Source organism: Macaca thibetana, chromosome 4 (genome assembly GCF_024542745.1).
Source record: "Macaca thibetana thibetana isolate TM-01 chromosome 4, ASM2454274v1, whole genome shotgun sequence".
Lineage (NCBI taxonomy): Eukaryota > Metazoa > Chordata > Mammalia > Primates > Cercopithecidae > Macaca > Macaca thibetana.
The window spans coordinates 108940221-108960618 of NC_065581.1; the positions used below are offsets into that span (position 1 = coordinate 108940221).

The 20398-nt window shown below is 44.0% G+C and overlaps 1 protein-coding gene across 4 annotated transcripts in view; it reads right to left on the bottom strand.

Annotated features, from left to right (window-relative positions):
- Positions 1-20398, bottom strand: part of TIAM2 (TIAM Rac1 associated GEF 2) — a 273384-nt gene that overhangs the window by 96332 nt on the left and 156654 nt on the right. For all 4 annotated transcript variants that reach the window (XM_050786779.1, XM_050786780.1, XM_050786782.1 and 1 more), the window contains 2 exons: positions 18944-19116; positions 15379-15603 (listed from right to left, as the gene is read on the bottom strand). In XM_050786779.1, the coding sequence (XP_050642736.1) occupies positions 15379-15603; positions 18944-19116 (398 nt within the window). The remainder of the gene's footprint in view (positions 1-15378; positions 15604-18943; positions 19117-20398) is intronic.

Here is a 20398-nt window from a genome sequence, read left to right on the forward strand (position 1 = left end):
ACAGAAAGCTGTGATTCAAAAGGTCTTAAGAGCAATCTCAACACTCAAGAGAAGGTCTGTAAGTCAATGCTTGCAGTAAAGGATTCAGTGTGAAGAGTGAGGTTATTTCAGGTCTAACAGTTGCAGCTTCAGTTCTGCCATGTTGCTGAGCACCAAAATGGACCTTAGCCTTTCACACTAAGCTTTCTAGGTGAATCCTTCATTCTGGATAAATGATACTTTGAAGGATTTCCAACACTGGACGCTCTGCCCCCTCCAATCTCTCCCCATAGAAAAGTATTACAAATTCTGGGCATTTCCCAGACCTTCTGCAAGTTCTCTGTATCTATTTCTTAGGTTGGTCGCTGCACAACTTTTCTGCATGAAAGAAAAACAGTCACAAGATCTAAACAAAGAATTTCTTGATCATCATCATCATTTGTCAGCAAAACAGTGACATTCCAAGGTGCATTGAAACAATGTCAACATCCATAAAGAATTTAACCTCACTTAAGATCCTGTATACCCATATTAGCAACGTGGTGGCCTACTGGTATCAGTTTTGAATGGACAGAATGACCTGTTGGCTTTTAAAAATGCAGATGCCCAGGTCCTACACCTGAAGATTCTATCCATTAGGTCTGAGGTCTAGGAAAGTTTACATTTCATAAGCACATCCTGGGATTCTGGTGCACGGCCTTACTGATGACTCCTGTTCTAGACTAACAAGACAGTTCAAACTGAAACTGCAAGTCTCTTCCGGGTCCTGCCATATTAGAGAATTCCAGATTCCAGAGTGACAGATGGGTACAAACTGACACTTTACTTAAGGTTCAGTAAAAACTATAATCTCAGTTCTGTTTCCCAAACATCTTCTCTCCAGATGATTCCTGAAAATCCACAATTATAGATGGATTCCTTTGTCTTCTAATAATATGTAGACATTCCTAGATTGAATAATGCATTAAAGTTTATCACACTCATTTATGCCTCAGTGTAAAACACTTTATCAGATATTTTCTGAAGGTTGTATAGAGGGTGAAGATGTAAGAGGAAAGAAAATGAATGAGTGGCCAGGCACGGTGGCTCACGCCTGTAATCCCAGCACTTGGAGAGGCCAAAGGGCAGATTGCTTGAGCCCAGGAGTTTGAGACCGGCCTGGGCAACATGGCAAAATCCTGTCTCTACAAAATATACAGAAATTAGCCAGGCATGGTGGTGCATGCCTGTAGTCCCAGCTACTTGAGAGGCTGAGGTAGGAGGATTGCTTGAGCCCAAGAGATGGAGGATGAAGAAAACTGACATCATGCCATTGCATTCCAGCCTGGATAACAGAGTGACACTCTCTCCAAAAAGAAAAAAAGGAAAGAAAAAGAAAATGAAGGAGTCCTTGGATACCAGAAGGTAAAGATGCCCATGCCATCCATGATGGATTAAAAAGACAAAAAAGGCCAGGAGCGGTGGCTCACACCTATAATCCCAGAACTTTGGGAGGCTGAGGCAAGCAGATCATTTGAGTTCAGGAGTTCAAGACCAGACTGACCAACATGGTGAAACCCCATCTCTACTAAAAATACAAAAAAACAAACAAAAATTAGCCATCTGTGGTGGCACACGCCTATAATACCAGCTACTCAGGAGGTTGAGGCAGGAGAATCACTTGAACCCAGGAGGCGGAGGCTGCAGTGAGCCGAGGCCACACCACTGCACGCCAGCCTGGGCAACAGAGTGAGACTCCATCTCAGGTAAAAAAAAAAAAAAGACAAAATAAAATAAACTAAAATCCAGATCTATGCCAATCACCATAGATTGGGGAAGAAGACAATCTCTTGTATTTGCACTGAGTCCTGTAGTTTTAAAAGTATTTTTGAAAGCACTATTTAATGTATTTATGTGACTACACATCAAAGCAGCACTGAGAGGTAAAGACAGTTCCGTCCCAAACCATACACAGGGAATCATAAAGTTTTGTCAGAAACACTTAAATAATCTTCAGCACTCATAGACCTCTCCACCCAAAGCTTGGGACAAAATACAGGTGAATTCAGAGGAAGAACACGGACCCAGATGCTTAGGTTTGTGGGAAAGTCAACAGGACTGGAACACCCCAATAGCCCAAAGGAAACCTTATAAAAATCAAGACGTTTGTTGTTTTGATTATATCTTATTAAGTTTCAAGACAACCAGTATCTCAATAAACTGTACACTGTAGAGTTCATTTAAAATTTAATTTAGTATAAAAAGCAAAGGAGAAGTAATCTTATGACTTCTCTATTTCAGCAATGTTCCTTATCTTCTTATCTTTATCCTGACTGGAGCGTTTTTTGTTTGTTTGTTTGTTTGTTTTTGTTTTTGTTGTGAGACAGGGTCTCACTCTGATACCCCGACTGCGGGTGCAGTGGCACTGTCGGCTCACTGCAACCTCTGCTTCCCATGATCAATTGATCTTCCCAACTCAGCCTCTGGAGACCACAAGTGCATGCCACCACGCCTGGCTAATTTTGCATTTTTTTGTAGAGACTGGGTTTTGCCATGTTGCCCAGCCTGGTCTCAAACTCCCGAGCTCAAAGTGATCCACCTGTGTAATGGTTAATATTACATACCAACTTGATAGGGCCATGGGGTACCCAGATATTTAGTCAAACATTATTCTGGGTGTGTCTCTGAGGATGTTTTGGGGGAGATTAACATTTAAGTGGGTAGACTGAGTAACGCGGATTGCCTTCCCTAATGTGGGTGGGCCTCATCCAATCTGTTGACCACCTGAAGAGAACAAAAAGGCTGACACCCCCTCAAGTAACAGAGAACTCCTCCCCCCTGACAGTCTTCAAACTGGGACACTGGCTTTTTTTCCCCCTTGGCTTCAGTCTTGAACGAAACATGGGTTCTTCCTCAATCTTGAGTCTGCCAGTCTTCAGCCCAGAACTACACCGTCAGCTCTCTTCATTCTCATGCCTTCGACTCAGACTGGAACTATATACCATTGGCTCTCCCAGGTCTCCAGCTTACTGACTTACCCTGCAGACCTTTGGACTTGCCCTCCTCCATAAATGCATGAGCCTATTTCTTTTTTTTTTTTTTTTTTTTTTTTTTTTTTTGAGACGGAGTCTCACTCTGTCACCCAGGCTGGAGTGCAGTGGTCGGATCTCGGCTCACTGCAAGCTCCGCCTCCCAGGTTTACGCCATTGTCCTGCCTCAGCCTCCCGAGTAGCTGGGACTACAGGCACCTGCCACCTCGCCCGGCTAGTTTTTTTGTATTTTTTCAGTAGAGACGGGGTTTCACCGTGTTAGCTAGGATGGTCTCGATCTCCTGACTTCGTGATCCGCCCGTCTCGGCCTCCCAAAGTGCTGGGATTACAGGCTTGAGCCACCGCGCCCGGCCGAGACTATTTCTTATAATAGATCTCTCTCTTTCTCTCCCTACACAAACACATAAACACACCTCTTCATGTATACACACATCCCACTGGTTCTGTTTCTCTGGAGACCCCTGACTTACACAGTCTTCATCCCTGTAGATCTCTGTGGCAGAGTAAGCCATCTTTACTCACATATCTATTCCATATTGAAAGATCATAGTCATCTTATTTTTAAGCTCATGGTTCTTTATAGAAAGAATCAGTCACAGAGCTTAAATGAAGATCTGTGGTTAAATAAGAACCAATATGAAATATTTGACTTTTCTTTCCACAGACTCACCAAAGTTGTAGAGAGGAACTTGAAGGAGTATTCAAGTAAAAGTATGGTGAGGCCCCAGATTCAGATGCTTGGGTTCCTTAGAGGGAAGGAAGAGGTACAAGTGCTGGACCCATAGGCTCACAACAGACCTTATAGTATTTAGAAAGGCTGTTAACATTTGCAATGAAATTGCAAAGGAGTTGATGTTACCATACCTTCATTTCTCAGCAGGTGAAACTTAAGTCCAGAAGAGAAGCGATTTGACCAGAGTCATGTAAAAAGTTCGCCCTACCAGCCTAGCAGACCCAAAGCTGATTCTGATGTGAACAACATGTGGGGCACAGGGACGCTCTCAAGTAGCTATGACAGGGCCCCTGATTTCAGGTCTTCTGATTCATAGGCAGATACCTGTGTACTATCCTAACCATGACCTCAGCAACTTTCATTTACATTTTTACCTGTCAACTTTATTTCTGCCCATATACCCCTAGGTATTCTACAGACAAGGAGGTAAGACTACCACACTCTCATTTAGTGGCCCTATTCATATTGAACACTTTACATCATTTCAATATCCTACCAGCCTTGACATTCAAAGCCAGCCCAAATTTAAAGTAATGTTAACTTGAAAGAAAAACATTTTATAACAATTCCTCAGAAGGTGACATAAAAGAAAGACAAAGATACATATTTTAAAGGGTAAAGGAAGAAATAAAAGATAATCTTTTAGCTATTAAGTATGTTAGTTTAGAGATTCAGTAGAGTTCAATGATAATAATCACCAAAATAGTAATGTATTACCTGACCACATTTATCAAGATGTTTCTGGAGATATTTTTTTCTAACATCAAAAACTAAAATGCCCAAAATCAGTTCTTTTTAATCCAAGACACCCCACCCCCTTTTCCTAAATTCTTTAAATACTGATAAGTTTCTAGATGTTTTCTTATTTTTTAAAGACAAGCATCAAGATATGATACAAAAATTTAAAGAGAAAAAAAAAAAACACTTCCAGCCTGGTCAACGTGGTGAAACCCCATCTCTATAAAAAATACAAAACTCAGCCAGGTGTGGTTGGCGCACGCCTATAGCCCCATCTATGCGGGAGGCAGAGGTGGGAGGATAGCTTGAGCCCAGGAGGTCGAGGCTGCAGCGAGCCAAGACAGGGCCACTGCACACTCCAGCCTCGGCAACAGAGTGAGACCCTGTCAAAAAAAAAAAAAAAAGTAAAAAATGTAACTTCTATAGAGATTAAGCTTTTGTTTCTTTTAATGCCCATGCTCAAAACATAAAAATGAAAAGACTGAAAAAAAACTCACTCTAAGGCGGTTTTCTTTATCTTTCATTGTGAAAGGAAGTTACTAATAACAAAATTACAGGGGAACGCTCCCGTTTTAAACACTGGCACAAATTCAATGAAAAATTTTCCTCTTTACTGCTAACATAGCTTTATTGATTTAATGAACTCAGAAAGGTTACGGTCTCCTGTAGTAAAGTGGGAGGGAGACGGATGAAGCCTAATGCTAAAAATAACAAATGAATAATGTTTTTTTTTTTTAAAAAGATGACAAGTACATTCCTGCCACACCCAGCAGTCCTAGAAAAATATTTTCTGCCATTTAGTCATTTAATCGCAGTAGTCATTTGCCTATTACTAGGTTTGTCCTGTAAGATAATTCATGTTTCCTTCTTGGTGTAAGAAGCTAAAAATCTCCCGTTCTATGCTTTCCAAATACTAAAACCCATCTTCACAGAAGAACCAGCTAGTGACATAGATTACACTCAAGTTCAGCAGTAGTTAGAACAACCAGCTAAAGTTGAGAGATTCGGTTTTGTTCTATTTTCCTTTGAGATATAATTCCCATACCCAGAAATTCACTCAGTTTTATAATCAATGTAATTCCCATCAAATCAACCTGAAAAATCCACATTATAAAAACAAGTAAATCTAGGATTCTATTCCACACAAAACAATTCATCACCTGGTTTAGTTAGCAAGCAAAGCATCATCTGATTTACCCAAGTCTTACAGAACAGTAGCGTCTATGAATTAGGAGCACAGATTTGTGTCCAAATCCCAGCTCCACCACTGACCAGCTGTGTGACATGAGCAAATGCACTTCTTGCCACTCCAGTGGCACAATCTGTTAGTGCGTGGTACTTATACAGAAAATGTACTTCTCGTCTGGGCGCAGTGGCTCACTCCTGTAATCCCAGCACTTTGAGAGGCCGAGATGGGAGGATCGCTTGAGCCCAGGAGTTCGAGACCAACCTGGGCAATGTAGAGAGACCTTCTGTCTATTTTTTTGAAAAAATTTAATTCTAAAAAAGAAGAAGAAAAAGAAAAGACATATAATTCTCCTAAGGGTCTATTTACTTGTCCATCAAATGGGTGCTATATCTACATCTTTGCCTTGTGGAGTTACTGTGAAATCACATATGATAGTGGCCTAAGGCAGAGGCTCTAATAAAACAGGGAGGGGAAGCATGAGAACAGGGCAGGGCAAAAGGAGGGGTTCTGTTAGCCGGGGGTGAAGGAGGAAGGCCTAGAACACTGGGGAGTGGGGTGGGGGCTGACTCAGAGAAGAACTGTTTCCTGCAGTAAAGAGGACAGATCCTTGGACAGACGAGACAGAGGTGCGTCCACACATTCACTAACTCAAGCAAAGCATCAAAGGTTCAGAGATGAAAAAAAGTCACAGTTCCTCCAGGAGCACGTATTTTATAGCAGGAACAACCTTACACATGAAGAAATCATGACAAAGCCACAGATGAGAGCAGTGGCACAGACATGGAGAACTGTGGGAGGGGAGTGGGGTTCCCTGATGGAGTGGGCGAGAGGGCGATCAAGGACAGCACCCTGGAGGAAGCGACCCCTAAACCCTTCATGACAGTCGAGAAGGGGTGAGCCAGATGAAGAGGGTGGAGGGGAGCAGGGCACATTTGTGCACAGCACGGGAGTCCTCGCTGCCTGAGGAAAACCCTGAAGAAAGGAGCAGAAGGGTGGGCTCAGGGAGTTGCAGGTAAAGGTCAAGGTGGGGAGAGGTTATCAGGGACTTTATCTGGCAATCACAGGATCACATGTGCTTTTTATTTTTTTACTTTTATTTTATTTATTTATTTTGAGACATACCACTCTGTTGCTCAGGCTGGAGAGCAATGGTGTGGTCTCAGCTCACGGAAACCTCTGCTTCCTGGGTTCAAGCGATTCTCCTGCCTCAGCCTCCCAAGTAGCTGGGATTACAGGCATGTGCCATAACACCTGGCTAATTCTTTTTGTATTTTCAGTAGAGATGGGGTTTCGCCACATTGGCCAGGTTGGTCTCGAACTCCTGACCTCAAGTGTCCACCCACCTTGGTCTCCCAAAGTGCTGGAATTACAGGCATGAGCCACTGCGCCTGACCCGGATGTGCTTTTCAGATGCAACCCAGTCTGGCTGTTGTATGGAAGATGCATTGGATGAAGGGCGAAACTGGAGGCTTCTGCGGTGGTACTGGGAGGAGAGAGTGACAGACAGTCCTACTTCCCCTGACTACCTCTCACCACCTACCTATAACCACATTGCCTTTGCTCCCACTGTGCCTTGGCCTGGAAGCCCCCTCTCCATTCTCCTTCTGGTAAACTCATTTTTTAAGAAGCAACTCAGCATCCCACCTCCAGGGTCTTCCATGACTGCACGTGAGGCTACATTTCCCGATTCTGTCTTCCACAGCGCTGGAATGCCATGTGCACTGAATCACTGCGTTATGTTGAAATTGTACGCTCAACTGTCTGTCACCTGCTAGACTGAGAGCACCCTGAGGGCAGAGACAGTGACTTCTTTGAGTCTCCAATCTGTGCACATTTGCCTGACCTAGAGTATGCACTGAACAAATGCTCACCGAACTAAACCAAACATTCTTATTCTCCTGTCAAAAACATTTCCAGGCTGGGCGCGGTGGCTCATGCCTGTAATCCCAACACTTTGGGAGGCCAAGGTGGGCAGATTGCCTGAGGTCAGGAGTTTGAGACCAGCCTGGCCAACATGGCAAAACCCCATCTCTAGTAAAAATACAAAAATTAGCCGGACGTGGTGGCGTACGCCTATAATCCCAGCTACCCAGGAGGCTAAGGCAGGAGAATCGCTGGAACCCGGGAGGCAGAGGCTGCAGTGAGCCGAGATCACACCACTGCACTCCAGCCTGGGCGACAAAAGAGAAGCACTCCATCTCAAAAAAAATAGAAAATAAAAACACTTCCAGCCGCGCACATTGGCTCACGCCTGTAATCCCAGCACTTTGGGAGTCTGAGACAGGCAGATCACTTGAGGTCAGGAGTTTGAGACCAGCATGGCCAACATGGTGAAACCCCACCTCTACTAAAATACAAAAATTAGCAGGACGTAGTGGCACATGCCTGTAATCGCAGCTGCCCGGGAGGCTGAGGGACGAGAATCACTTGAACCCAGGAGGCAGAGGTTGCAGTGAGCCAAGACCATGCCACTGCACTCCAGCCTGGGCAACACAGCAAGACTCTGCCTTAAAAAATAAAAAAATAAAAAGTAACACTTTCACCATCTCCCTGTTGCCTACTGAATAAAGTTCACATCTTCACGCACCACCTCCACGATCTGGCTTTATCTCCCTCAAATCCCCTCACAAATATGCTACTCTCCAGTGGTTTGTTCTTCAAACTGCTTCCCCCTGCACACATCTAGAAATACACCATAGTATCCTCGTATTTTCCTCAAAGCTTTGTTCTCAGTGTTCTCACCAGTTTCCAGTTGTCTAAATGCAATCCATCCTCTTTACGATTTTAAAACTGTATTTAAGTAAATATTTAAACTGAAGCCCACGTTTCACAAAACCCAGAGCAGTCTCAACCCTACCAGCAAGTGCTTCCTCCTTCCCCAAGTACCCCCTGGTAGTCCAATCACCTCCTCCCTCTCCAGCCTAATTAACCACAGAAGCAGGCCTGGCTCCCCTGGAAATCGCACATAATGAGGCAGGATGGGGGACGCCATCTGGGAGAATGCCAAGACTGCCTAAGGGTGGTGAGGTTTTGTCCTTGTTTACTTGTTTGAAATAATAAGTGGAAAGGAAAATAAAGTACTAACTGGACTTAATTTACAACTCTTCCTCCCTGGGAACTTCAAAGGCGATCTGGCGTGTGGATGGCGGTGTGATCTGGTCCACATTGGACATGCTCAAATGAAAGCTGCATCATCCTACCCCAGAAACACCCAAGAGGCCCAGGACATGGCCAGAGCATGTGACCACTGACAGTACGCAGCTCAGCCAGTACATTAACTGTGATAGTGCCTTTTTATTTCAAAAAGGATCTTCTCCACCCACATACTTCAAAGAAAACCTGTTCCAGAGAATTTCTCTTGCATGATGTAATCTACATTGTACATTCTATTTTTAGGCTAGAAATGACTACATCTGAGGTTCTCAGGGAAAATCGCTAGGGAGGAAGCTACATAAATAAATGTATATTTATTGAGGTTTTAAAATGCTAAGTGGATAAAGCACTGCTCTTTTACAGACATTTTTAAAAGGAAGTTTAGAGAAAGCTAAACGCTTAGGGAATATTTTGGAGACCCTGTCCTGATTGGTCTTGATCTGTAAATACCTTTGCCTTTGTAGCTTCACATTACATGTTTTTGTCAAATATCTCATAAAAGCAATTTTAAGCAAGTAGTTGTTCCTGCTTAAGGTTTCCCAGTCTTTGTGTCTGAAGGTAAAAAGTAAGCAGCTCTTGGCCAGGCACGGTGGTTTCACGCCTGTAATCCCACCACTTTGGGAGGCCGAGGCGGGCAGATCACCTGAGGTCAGGAGTTCAAGAACAGCCTGGTCAACATGGTGAAACCCCATCTCTACTAAAAATACAAAAATTAGCTGGGCGTGGTGGTGGGTGCCTGTAATCCCAGCTACTCAGGAGGTTGAGGCAGGAGAATCGCTTGAACCCAGCAGGCGGAGGTTGCAGTGAGCCGAGACTGCACCACTACACTCCAGCCTGGATGACAGAGTGAGACTCTGTCAAAAAAAAAAAAAAAAAAAAAAAAAAAAGAGCAAACAGCTGTCTTTACAACCTGCTGACAAAGGACACAAGGACAATGGGCACAGCAAACATAACTCAGGCTACACGCTGCAAAGCCCTTCAGGAACATGTGACTAAATCATAACCTCAAAGAGTGCAATACAGTGAGAATACTTTCAGGTAGAATTTTTTTTTTTTTTTTTCCTTTTTCAGAAATAGTGTCTTGCTTGTTGCCCCACCTCATCTTGAGCTCCTGGCCTCAAGTGAACCTCCAGCCTCAGCCTCCCAAAGTACTGGGATTACAGGCATGAGTCACCGCGCCTGGCCAAGAATTTCTAAGATCAATCCTGATTGTCTGTTACCAGAAACTCACAAGAATAACGTGAGAAGGGGAGTGCATGTACGGCAGGGGTTGGGAGAAGGCTGTAGGGGAGAAAGGGGTGTGGGGAGGACATAGGAAGGGGTTAGGGCCTGGGCTATGGGTAGGAGAGAACCAAAAATTAGTAGTATTAGAATAGTGCACTTAAAATAACTAAACTGATGATTCCGTCAAAGAATGGATAATGGGCCACAGGTGATAATTACCCTCTTCTTTAAAACAGCTTCTCCTCAAGCCACCTGACCATCCAGACCCCTGGATTTATGTAAGGGTTTATGTTAAAGTAACCTCCCCTCTTAATCAGAGAATAGCACCAACTATGATGTCATCAATTAAACATTTACAAACTATGGACAAGGGAATACAATTACAGTTAATGAAAATTTAAATTTAAAAAAAAAAAGTTTGCTTAGACTCCTTGTGGCCACAAAGAAACCCCCACCCACCACCACCACACACACAACAGGCCAGGAGCCTCTCAGTGTTGTCAAATGTCCCTTTTCTCTCCCTAGCCCTAAACATCTGACCTACGCAAAGACCTGAAAACTCCAAGCTGGGCATCCCTTTGACAGGACTACAATTACGGTCAGGATGAGATTTTTGACTGGGGTGCTCTGAACACTCTGAGACACTCGAATCCACAAGTCTCATCTCAGGGTAAACAGGCTGTGGCTGCTGGATCCTGGAAAATCAGCACCATGGGTAAGACATGGTACAAAGAAAACTCTGGGATAACCGTGTCTCCTTCAGGCTCTTTGATGTGTCCCATCACCTCCACATGGCCTCCCACCCTGCGGCACAGCTGCACTGCCTCGGGAGCTGAACGCCCCCTAGCTGTGAGCAGGGTGAGGCCCCTTAAGAGGGGCAGGCAGGGCCTGAGAGGATGCAAGCTGGGCTCATGGGGGCAGCTCTCCCTCAGCAATGTCAGCAGCTGTGTTCTTGTCGGATCCCAAAGCCTTCCACCTCCTGCATTCTTCTTGGCAGTTTTGGCTTCCTCATTAAAACTATTTTGTACTTTGGAGTTTAAATGGCATATCCTGGTTGACCAACAGTTCCACTCAGGGGCGTAAGTTACTGTCTTTAAGATTCTATAAAATTGAGGCTGGGCGTGGTGGCTCACGTCTGTAATCCCAGCACTTTGGGAGGCTGAGGCAGGTGGATCCCCTAAGGTCAGGAGTTCGAGACCAGCCTGACCAACATGGTGAAACCCCGTCTCTACTAAAACTACAAAATTGGGCTAGGCGTGGTGGCGGGTGCCTGTAATCCCAGCTACTCGGGAGGCTGAGGCATGAGAATCGCTTGAACCCAGGAGACGGAGGTTATGGTGAGCTGAGATCATATACCATTACAATCCAGCCTGGGCAACAAGAGCAAAACCCTGTCTCAAAAAAAAAAAAGGAAAGAAAAAGAAAAAAAAAGATTCTATAGAATTACGGAAAATGATACACCCTGTTATACATTTTCCATGTAAACTGTTGAACTTGTGTCACTTGGGATCAAGCCCTTGTATCTACGTAGCCAGCACAGTGCCACTCCACTGCTTGACACCTTTTGCCCCACTCTGTCCTCCAAACTGCTGCCTGATTAATCTTCCAAAGACACTATGTCATCATGCTTTGTCCTCAGCTTAAAAACTTGTATTGCCCCCTTGAATGCAGAGTATAAAATAAACCTTACCATCTGAGCCTTGCCTACAGGACCACTATGGGCTGAATGTGTCCCTCCAAAAAAAAATACATACATTGAAATCTTAATGCTTTAGGTGATGGTATTAGGAAGTGGGGCCTTTTTAAAAGGGGCAGTGATTAGGTCATTGTTTGGAGTGCGATTTATGGGTGTAGTGTGAATATGTTATCATAGTTAGTGTGTGAGTGCAGATGTCTGACAACATGCCCAGAATGTCCAAATCTGTTTAGACCAACTGTGTGGGGATATTCCAATTTGGGACGGCATCACATTCTAGGGCGCACCAACCTTCAAGATAACCAGACACAGACAGATCCCCGTACAGGGACTATAAAAGGAGAAGCCCTCAGGCAGCTCGACCTGCTCTGCTGAGACACAGACTCATGAGGATGAGACGCTGCCACTCAGAAAGGGACCCGGAGTCAGGCTTGCCATCTCCTCAACTGAACGCTTCAGCCTCAACATTCCAGCCTTGATGCCAGAGGAAGCTATTCCCCGATGCCTGAGGACTTCTGTGACCAATCCTGTGCCTATTCATGTAAGATCCCCGACCTGTTCCTAACAGGTGAAAAACGAGAGTTGTGTGTAGCGAGAATGGGGATAAAATACCTATATTTGTTAAGAATTGTCTGTGTGCCAATAAACCGTGTGATTCAAGCATTAAGTTACAGCATCTTTCATCCTTGGCTACTTAATCCACTGCACAGGACAGTCATAATGGCAGAGCCCTCATGAAGAGGATGAGTGGCCTTATAAAAGGCGGCCCGGAAAGACCCCTTGCCTCTCATGTCATGCTAGAATACGGTAAGAAGATGCTAGAATACAGTAAGAAGATGCTAGAACACAATAAGAAGATGCTAGAATACGGTAAGAAGATGCTTCTAGAAACCAGAAAGCAGGGCCTCACCAGACACTGAATCTGCAGGCGTCTTGATCTTGGACTTCTCAGCCTTCAGAACTCTGAGAAATAAATTGCTCTTGTTTATAAACCACCCAGTTTAAAGTATTTTCTTCCAGACTAAGACACAGACTGAAAAAGCTGCATTGCCTGTCCAACCTAACCGCCAACTCTCATCACTTCCCAAACCTTTAACTCCAGGGTGCTCCAGAGCCCCAGGCCACCACTCAGTCACTTCCAGTTGTCTCTCCATGCTTGCCCAACCCCCTCCCAGCCTGGAAATCCTTCACATCTCTCAACAACTTTTTTTTTTTTTTTTTTGAGGCGGAGTCTCTGTCTGTCGCCCAGGCTGGAGTGCAGTGGCACGATCTCAGCTCACTGCAAGCTCCACCTCCCGGGTTCACACCATTCTCCTGCCTCAGCCTCCCGAATAGCTGGGACCACAGGCGCCTGCCACCACACCTGGCTAATTTTTTGCATTTTTAGTAGAGACGGGGTTTCACCGTGTTAGCCAGGATGGTCTCGATCTCCTGATCTCGTGATCCGCCCGCCTCGGCCTCCCAAAGTGCTGGGATTACAGGCGTGAGCCACCATGCCCGGCCTCTTAACAACTTTTTAACACCATATTCTTCCAGGAAGTCTTCATTTCCTCAAGATCACAATACAACCTCAACCCTCTCATCTCCCATAATATTTGATGACTATACCAGCTGTCACCTAACTTAGATCATTTTAGAAGGTCCTTTAGTTTCATGTTCACGAGGTTTGCTCTCTAACTAAATTATAATTTCTTAGAAACTGGGTCCCTATATTATAATTATTTTTATTTCTTTAAGCCAGATGCATCTATTAGGTACACCAGTATTTGCAGATAGGAAAATAAGCAAGAGAAAAAGAACTGAGATGGGAGAAAGGCAACATGAGATATGAGAAAAGGAGAAGCAAAGGTAGATAGAGTCAGAAGATTAATCAGGGGCAGAGGTCAGAATTATTTGGTTATTTTGCTATTGCCAATTGATACTTTATTCCAAATTCTCGGTGTATCAATGAATGCATGCCTTTAATCCGTTTCCTATTTTTAGCCAGAAATTTTTTCCTACTCATGCTGAATTCTTTTCTATTTTTTTAGACAGAGTCTCACTCTGTTCCCTAGGCTAGAGTGCAATGCACAGTCTCAGCTCACTGCAACCTCTCCCTCCCAGGTTCAAGCGATTCTCCTGCCTCAGCTTCCAGAGTAGCTGGAATTACAGGTGCCCGTCACCAAGCCTAGATAATTTTTGTATTTTTAGTAGAGATGGGGTTTTGTCATGTTGGCCAGGCTGGTCTCAAACTCCTGACCTCAGGTGATCTGCCCACCTCGGCCTCCCAAAGTGCTGGGATTACAGGCGTCAGTCACTGCGCCCAGCTGGGATTATAGGTGTCTGCCACCACGTCCAGAATTCAGGCTGAATTCTTCATATATACACAGATGAAAAAATTTCCAAACAAGGTTAAACATTCAGACATAAACAGAGGTATGATTTAATTTGCAATTTAAATAAAACACCATATGTAAAATTCCTTTCTAATAAGTCACCATATGTAAATTGTTGTGTTACCATGAAATTTTTTTTTCTAAAGAATCTGGTTTCTCTGTAATAACAAGTAACTAAAGGAAGAAAAATGCAAGAACCTGCTCATTATCTATCTTCATCCTATTCCTCATTCAAGTTCCCAGGTCATTTGACAACTGGTTTTGGAGGGCGCTGTAGTGGATTCTATAGCGACTCACCCAGATCCCCACTTCAAGACAGAGGGATTCCTTTCCTTCTCCCAGCTCACACACAGATCCCCTCGTGGTAACTGACCTCTACTGAAGAGAGCTGCCTTGCCCTGCTGGCCTGAGGGGACAAAGGCCGGCCACCTTGCCTCCATACAGAACTCTGAAGGGCCCTCCCAGCTCCACAGCTCGCTGTGGGACAAGCTGCATCACAATGCAACTTGTCCCTCCCAGATCTTGCTCCCTCACTCCAGGCTGGCATTGTCCCTGAGGGCATTCCCAGTAAAACTTGTCACGTCTAAATCTCTATCAAAGTCTGTCTCCTAGGAAACCTGACTTAAGATAAGGATGCTCGAAATTCCACTAACACTTGTCTAAGTGTTGAGGTTGTCTGAGCAAATGGAAATAAAAATGTTCAAACTGCTTCCCCTTCTCTAAAATGCAAATGCCATAGGAACCAGCCATTTATTAAATGAATATGGAACCAGAGCAGAGAAAAGAAAGCATTTCGTTAGCTGCTTCTCTGTTATAAACAGAAAAATTACTGTTTTCTTGCAATCCACACAGAAACAGCTGTTATACCATATCACGTTTTCCAAAGCCATTGTATTAGACTTTTACCTGTCTAATCTTCTAGTAGTTTTATTCTATGGATTTTGTTCAGAAAATGACAATATATGAGTGAATCATCAAGGCCTGAAGGCACTATTCAAATTAGGAATTAAGTTTGGGTCACAAAGTATTTCAGGATATACACAGAGCCACCAAAGTTTGTAAAGCATATCATATCACCCATGTCACAAAACAGCAAACATTAGGTACCTAAAATGAAAAGCCACAGAAACTACTTCCCCCAGGGTGTAAGAAATACCACCAAGATGTGAGCCAAGAAATACCACCAAGATGAGAGCCTGCGTTCAGTCACTGCACAAGTGACGTGAGCAACAGAAGAAAACTCAGGAGCAGGCAAACAGTACCTGGTTCTCTATGGCTTTCCTGTTCTTTGGGTCGCTCACAATGGACAGCTGCAGCTCTGCCATCTTCTTCATCTTGCTGTCCATGTCTATCTTCTGAAGCAGGTTTTTGGTCTGGTTCTTCAGTAGCCGCAGTGTGTCCTCCTTCCCATGCTTCTTTGCAAAAAGGGATGCACAAGCAGAGTGTACGGCGGTGACCCAGTTTTCTAGATCTGTCTGGCTGGTGGCCTACACACAGGGAGGGAGAAAGCCTGTTTCAAATTATTTTACCACTAAAGTGCTCTCCAAAATGGCAGGCTGGGCTTAGACGTGCAAAATCCAAGAAGTACTTGCACTGCATACAAGTTGCTTAATTTCATAAACACATTCAACCATTCAACTCAGGTTCAGAGGGACTCAGAGAACATTAGGAGCAGAGGAGAAAGCATCATGGAGCTCTGAATAGGACAGGAACTAAAACCAGAAACAAGCGCTAGCCAACCACATAGCAGTGATAAGAACAACAGGGTAGACACACTCATGACACATTACGCCACTCTCTAAAAGGATGCTTGGCCGGGCGTGGTGGCTCATGCCTGTAATCCCAGCACCTGGGAGGCCAAGGTGGGTGGATCACCTGAGGTCAGGTGTTTGAGACCAGCCTGGCCAACAAGGTGAAACCACATCTCTACTAAAATACAAAAATTAGCTGGGTGTGGTGGTACATGCCTGTAATCCCAGCTACTTGGGAGGCTGAGACATGAGAATCACTTTGAGCTGGGAGGCAGAGGTTGCAGTGAGCCGAAATCATGCTACTGCACTCCAGCCTGGGTGACAGAGCGAGACTCTGTCTCAAAAATAAACAAATAAATAAAATAGAAAAATTAGCCGGGTGTGGTGGTGCATGCCTGAAATCCCAGCTACTCGGGAGGCTGAGACAGGAGAATCACTTGAGCCCAGGAGGTGGAGACTGCAGTGAGCTGAGATTGCGCCACTGCACTCCAGACTGGGCGACAGAGCAAGACTCCGTCTCAAAAATAAATAAATAAATAAATAAATAAATAAATAAATAAATAAATAATTGGATGCTTGTCTTCAGAATTTTAACAGAATGAGTAAGCATTAGGACTAGAATATGAAATTTTGAAAACTGGATATAAAATTACATCTACAGGATGGCCTCAATACAAAAAAAAAAAAAAAAAGAATGTACATAAAAGTATACTGGGGGAAATAAAATAACACTATTGTCTTTGAATATATGAAGGTTTTTCCTTTCTGTACTTTTCAGTGACTTCTAACACAAAGACCATATACTATTTTTATAAGAGAAAAGTATTTTATTTTTGGCTGGGCACAGTGGCTCATGCCTGTAATCCCAGGACTTTTGAGCCCAGGAGTTCAAAACCAGCCTGGGGAACAAAGTAAGTCCCCAAGTCAATTAAAAAATAATAATAGGACAGGCGAGGTGGCTCACACCTGTAATCCTAGCACTTTTTGGAAAGCCAAGGTGAGGTCACTTGAGGTCAGGAGTTCGAAACCAGCCTGGCCAACATGGTGAAACACAGTCTCTATAAAAAATACAAAAAAAAAAAAAAAATTAGCCAGGCATGGTCGCGGGCACCTGTAATCCCAGCTACTTGGGAAACTGAGGCAGGAATTCAAGAATCGCTTGAACCTGGGAGGTGGAGGTTGCAGTGAGCTGAGATCACACCACTGTACTCCAGCCTGGGCAACAGACTAAGATTCCATCTCAAATAATAATAATAATAATAATAATACATTTTTTAAAAGAAAAATATTTTAAAAACAATCAGCAAAGTTTGAATAAAGCACAGTGGGCAAATGGGTATTATTCTAAGCAGGCTGAAAAGTACTTTCATTTCTCTTGATGTCCAGAAATAACCACACACATTCGAGTCACAGGGTCAAACCTCAAGTGGCCTCTGGGATCACAAAACAGAACACCTGGGAAAACTTTGTTGTTGTTGTTGCTGCTAAGACAGGGTCTCTGTCGCCTGGGCTGGAGTGCAGTGGCACAATCATAGCTCCCTGCAACCTTGACCTCCTGAGCTCAAATGATCCTCAAGCCTCAGCCTCCCAAGTAGCTGGGACCAGAGGTACATACCACCATGCCTGGCTAATTTTTTTATTTTTCTTTCATAGAGATAGGGTCTCACTATGTTGACCAAGCTGATTTCGAACTCCTGTCCTTAAGCCCTCCCCCTGCCTCAGCCTCCAAAGTGCTGGGATCACAGGCAGGAAAACTCTGAAAACTAAGGATGTTTTACCTGAATCACAAAATAAAACATTCATTTCACACTTACCCCTAAGAAGTCCATGCAGATTTAACCTAAGGTTTTGTTATTGTTGTTGTTTGTTTTTTTACCTTCCCTACAATTCAGACTAACATAAATTCATTACTTTGCTTTAAAGCGTCATAGAAGTTTTTAAGCAACCTTTCTGTTAAGAAAAGGAAAATCAAATCTCAGGCCCTGGCTCTAGTAAGTTAAGTCAAGTTGGAACAGCAGTACAACTAAAGGCCCAGGGAGCTTACCCAGTGCTGGTCCCAGCAGGGAGCACTTCAGAGCATTCTAGACTCCCAAAGTCAGCCTAGAGAACACTGTTACACTGCAGGGCTTCTGAGGGCACCCAGGACCATCTTTATGAGAGATCTAAACCCAGGCTTTACGAGGTTTTCCATGAAACTTCCAGTCAGATGTAACCTACAGCCAACACTGTGTGTATGTCAAGTGCTGGGTTTAGACGGGGGGCATTTAAGAAGCAGACTTCACTTCCCAGCTCTCGCTCTCACCTCTTCTGAGTTAAATATTAATCACCAAGTTAGAATTTATTTAGCATTTAACACATACACGATGTTATTTACTCTTAAGGTAATCGTGTAAGCCACTGGTTGAAGGGCCCAAAGCTCAGAGAAGTCTGGTATGGGCACCAAGATCACTTACAAACTCAATGCTAACAAAGGTGCCAGGATTCAAACCCAAGCCTGACCCCAATACCGATGGCTCAGGACCACCATGTTCCCCAACCTTTCATTGGCTAGAAAGTCCCTGAAAATTCTAACAGTAGATAACCTGAATCTTAAGATCCTAAGACCACTTCCACAGGGAACTGAGACCTCACAGCATTTGTCTACGAGAGTTTTCCCGAAAACCTCTGACATCCACTGAGATTCGTGGGAAGAACCCAAGCCCCTCCCATCAGTATTCTCCAAGCTTCATTTTAAAAGCCCCAGGTCTGGGAATCTTCACCATTGCACTCACTAGATCGCAAGCTACTCCAGAACAGGGATCATGATTTTTTTTCCCTTTGTGTGCCAAAGAGCATCTCATGGGCCACAGCCTGGGACTTCAGAGGCACCTGAAAAGTGCCCTCTGGATGAATGACTGGATTGGTGATGGCCCAGGGCCCTTGGCAGTCAGGGGAGGCCAACATCTGTTGCTTAAGGCCAAATCCAAAACCTGACTAAGCATGTATTCAATTTCATTTCCAAGTTTTGCCTTTTCTGTTCCTTCTTATTCTAGCAGTGCATAAACTATTACCTCCACTTACAAAGCACCGGCAGTACCTGGAAAAGGTAGACGTCTCCAAAGGAGTTGCTGAGGCAGAACACGTTTTCTTTCTTGGGATGTTCTGGAACAGACTGCACTATGCTGTCTTCTGCAAACAGAGCACACCGAGGGGCACTGCTCTGATCCATGGAATTCTTCCCATAGGTCTCATAAAACAGCAGCGTGCATCCTGTGAAACACAGAAGCAAAATCACATCCCGGTCATCTCTGGAGATGTAGGAAAGGACTGGGAAGGAAAGTGATACACTTTTAAAAACAGTATGGCGATTCCTCAAGGATCTAGAACTAGATGTACCATATGACCCAGCCATCCCATTACTGGGTATATACCCAAAGGATTATAAAGCATGCTGCTATAAAGACACATGCACACGTATGTTTATTGCAGCACTATTCACAATAGCAAAGACTTGGAATCAACCCAAATGTCCATCAGTGACAGACTGGATTAAGAAAATGTGGCACATATACACCATGGAATACTATGCAGCCATAAAAAAGGATGAGTTTGTGTCCTTTGTAGGGACATGGATGCAGCTGGAAACCATCATTCTCAGCAAACTATCACAAGAACAGAAAACCAAACACCGCATGTTCTCACTCATAGGTGGGAACTGAACAATGAGATCACTTGGACTCGGGAAGGGGAACATCACACACCGGGGCCTATCACGGGGAGGGAGGAGGGGGGAGGGATTGCATTGGGAGTTATACCTGATGTAAATGACGAGTTGATGGGTGCTGACGAGTTGATGGGTGCAGCACACCAACATGGCACAAGTATACATATGTAACAAACTTGCATGTTATGCACATGTACCCTAGAACTTAAAGTATAATAATAATAATAAATAAATAAATAAAAATAAAAATAAAAACAAAAAAAACACCTGAGTGAGACAAGCATGTGACAGAAACATGGTAAACAAGGAAAAGTGGCATCTGAAGTATACCTAGTTGTATCAGAATGAACCTCAACGAAAATGAGATGTCTTTGTAAATGTAATATCAGTAATAACAATACAAAATAATAAGTTGTTGCTTAACTCTTGTAAGTACTCCACATGCACTGGCTTATTTAATCCCCATAGAGGCCTGAAGGTGGGCAGGGTTATTTAGCCCATTCTACTGTAACCCAAAAAGTATCCAGGACAGGTCTCGATCTATTGAGAAGTTTATTTTGCCAAAGTTATGGACATGTCCGGAGGAAGAGAACACAGAATCACAGAAACAGTCTGTGGTCTGTGCCTTTCTCCAAAGATGATGTTGAGGGCCTCAATGTTTAAAAATTAAAAGTGGGCTGGAGGGGAAAGAGGGAGAGCGTGGTAATCCACCTGCCGCAAGGGAAAAGGAGCAGGCAGGGAAACTGTCAATGACGTAATCATCCAGCACTTGGTGGTGAATCAGCACTTCACATAAGATAAGGTGAACACAGAGTAGCTAGCTACCTG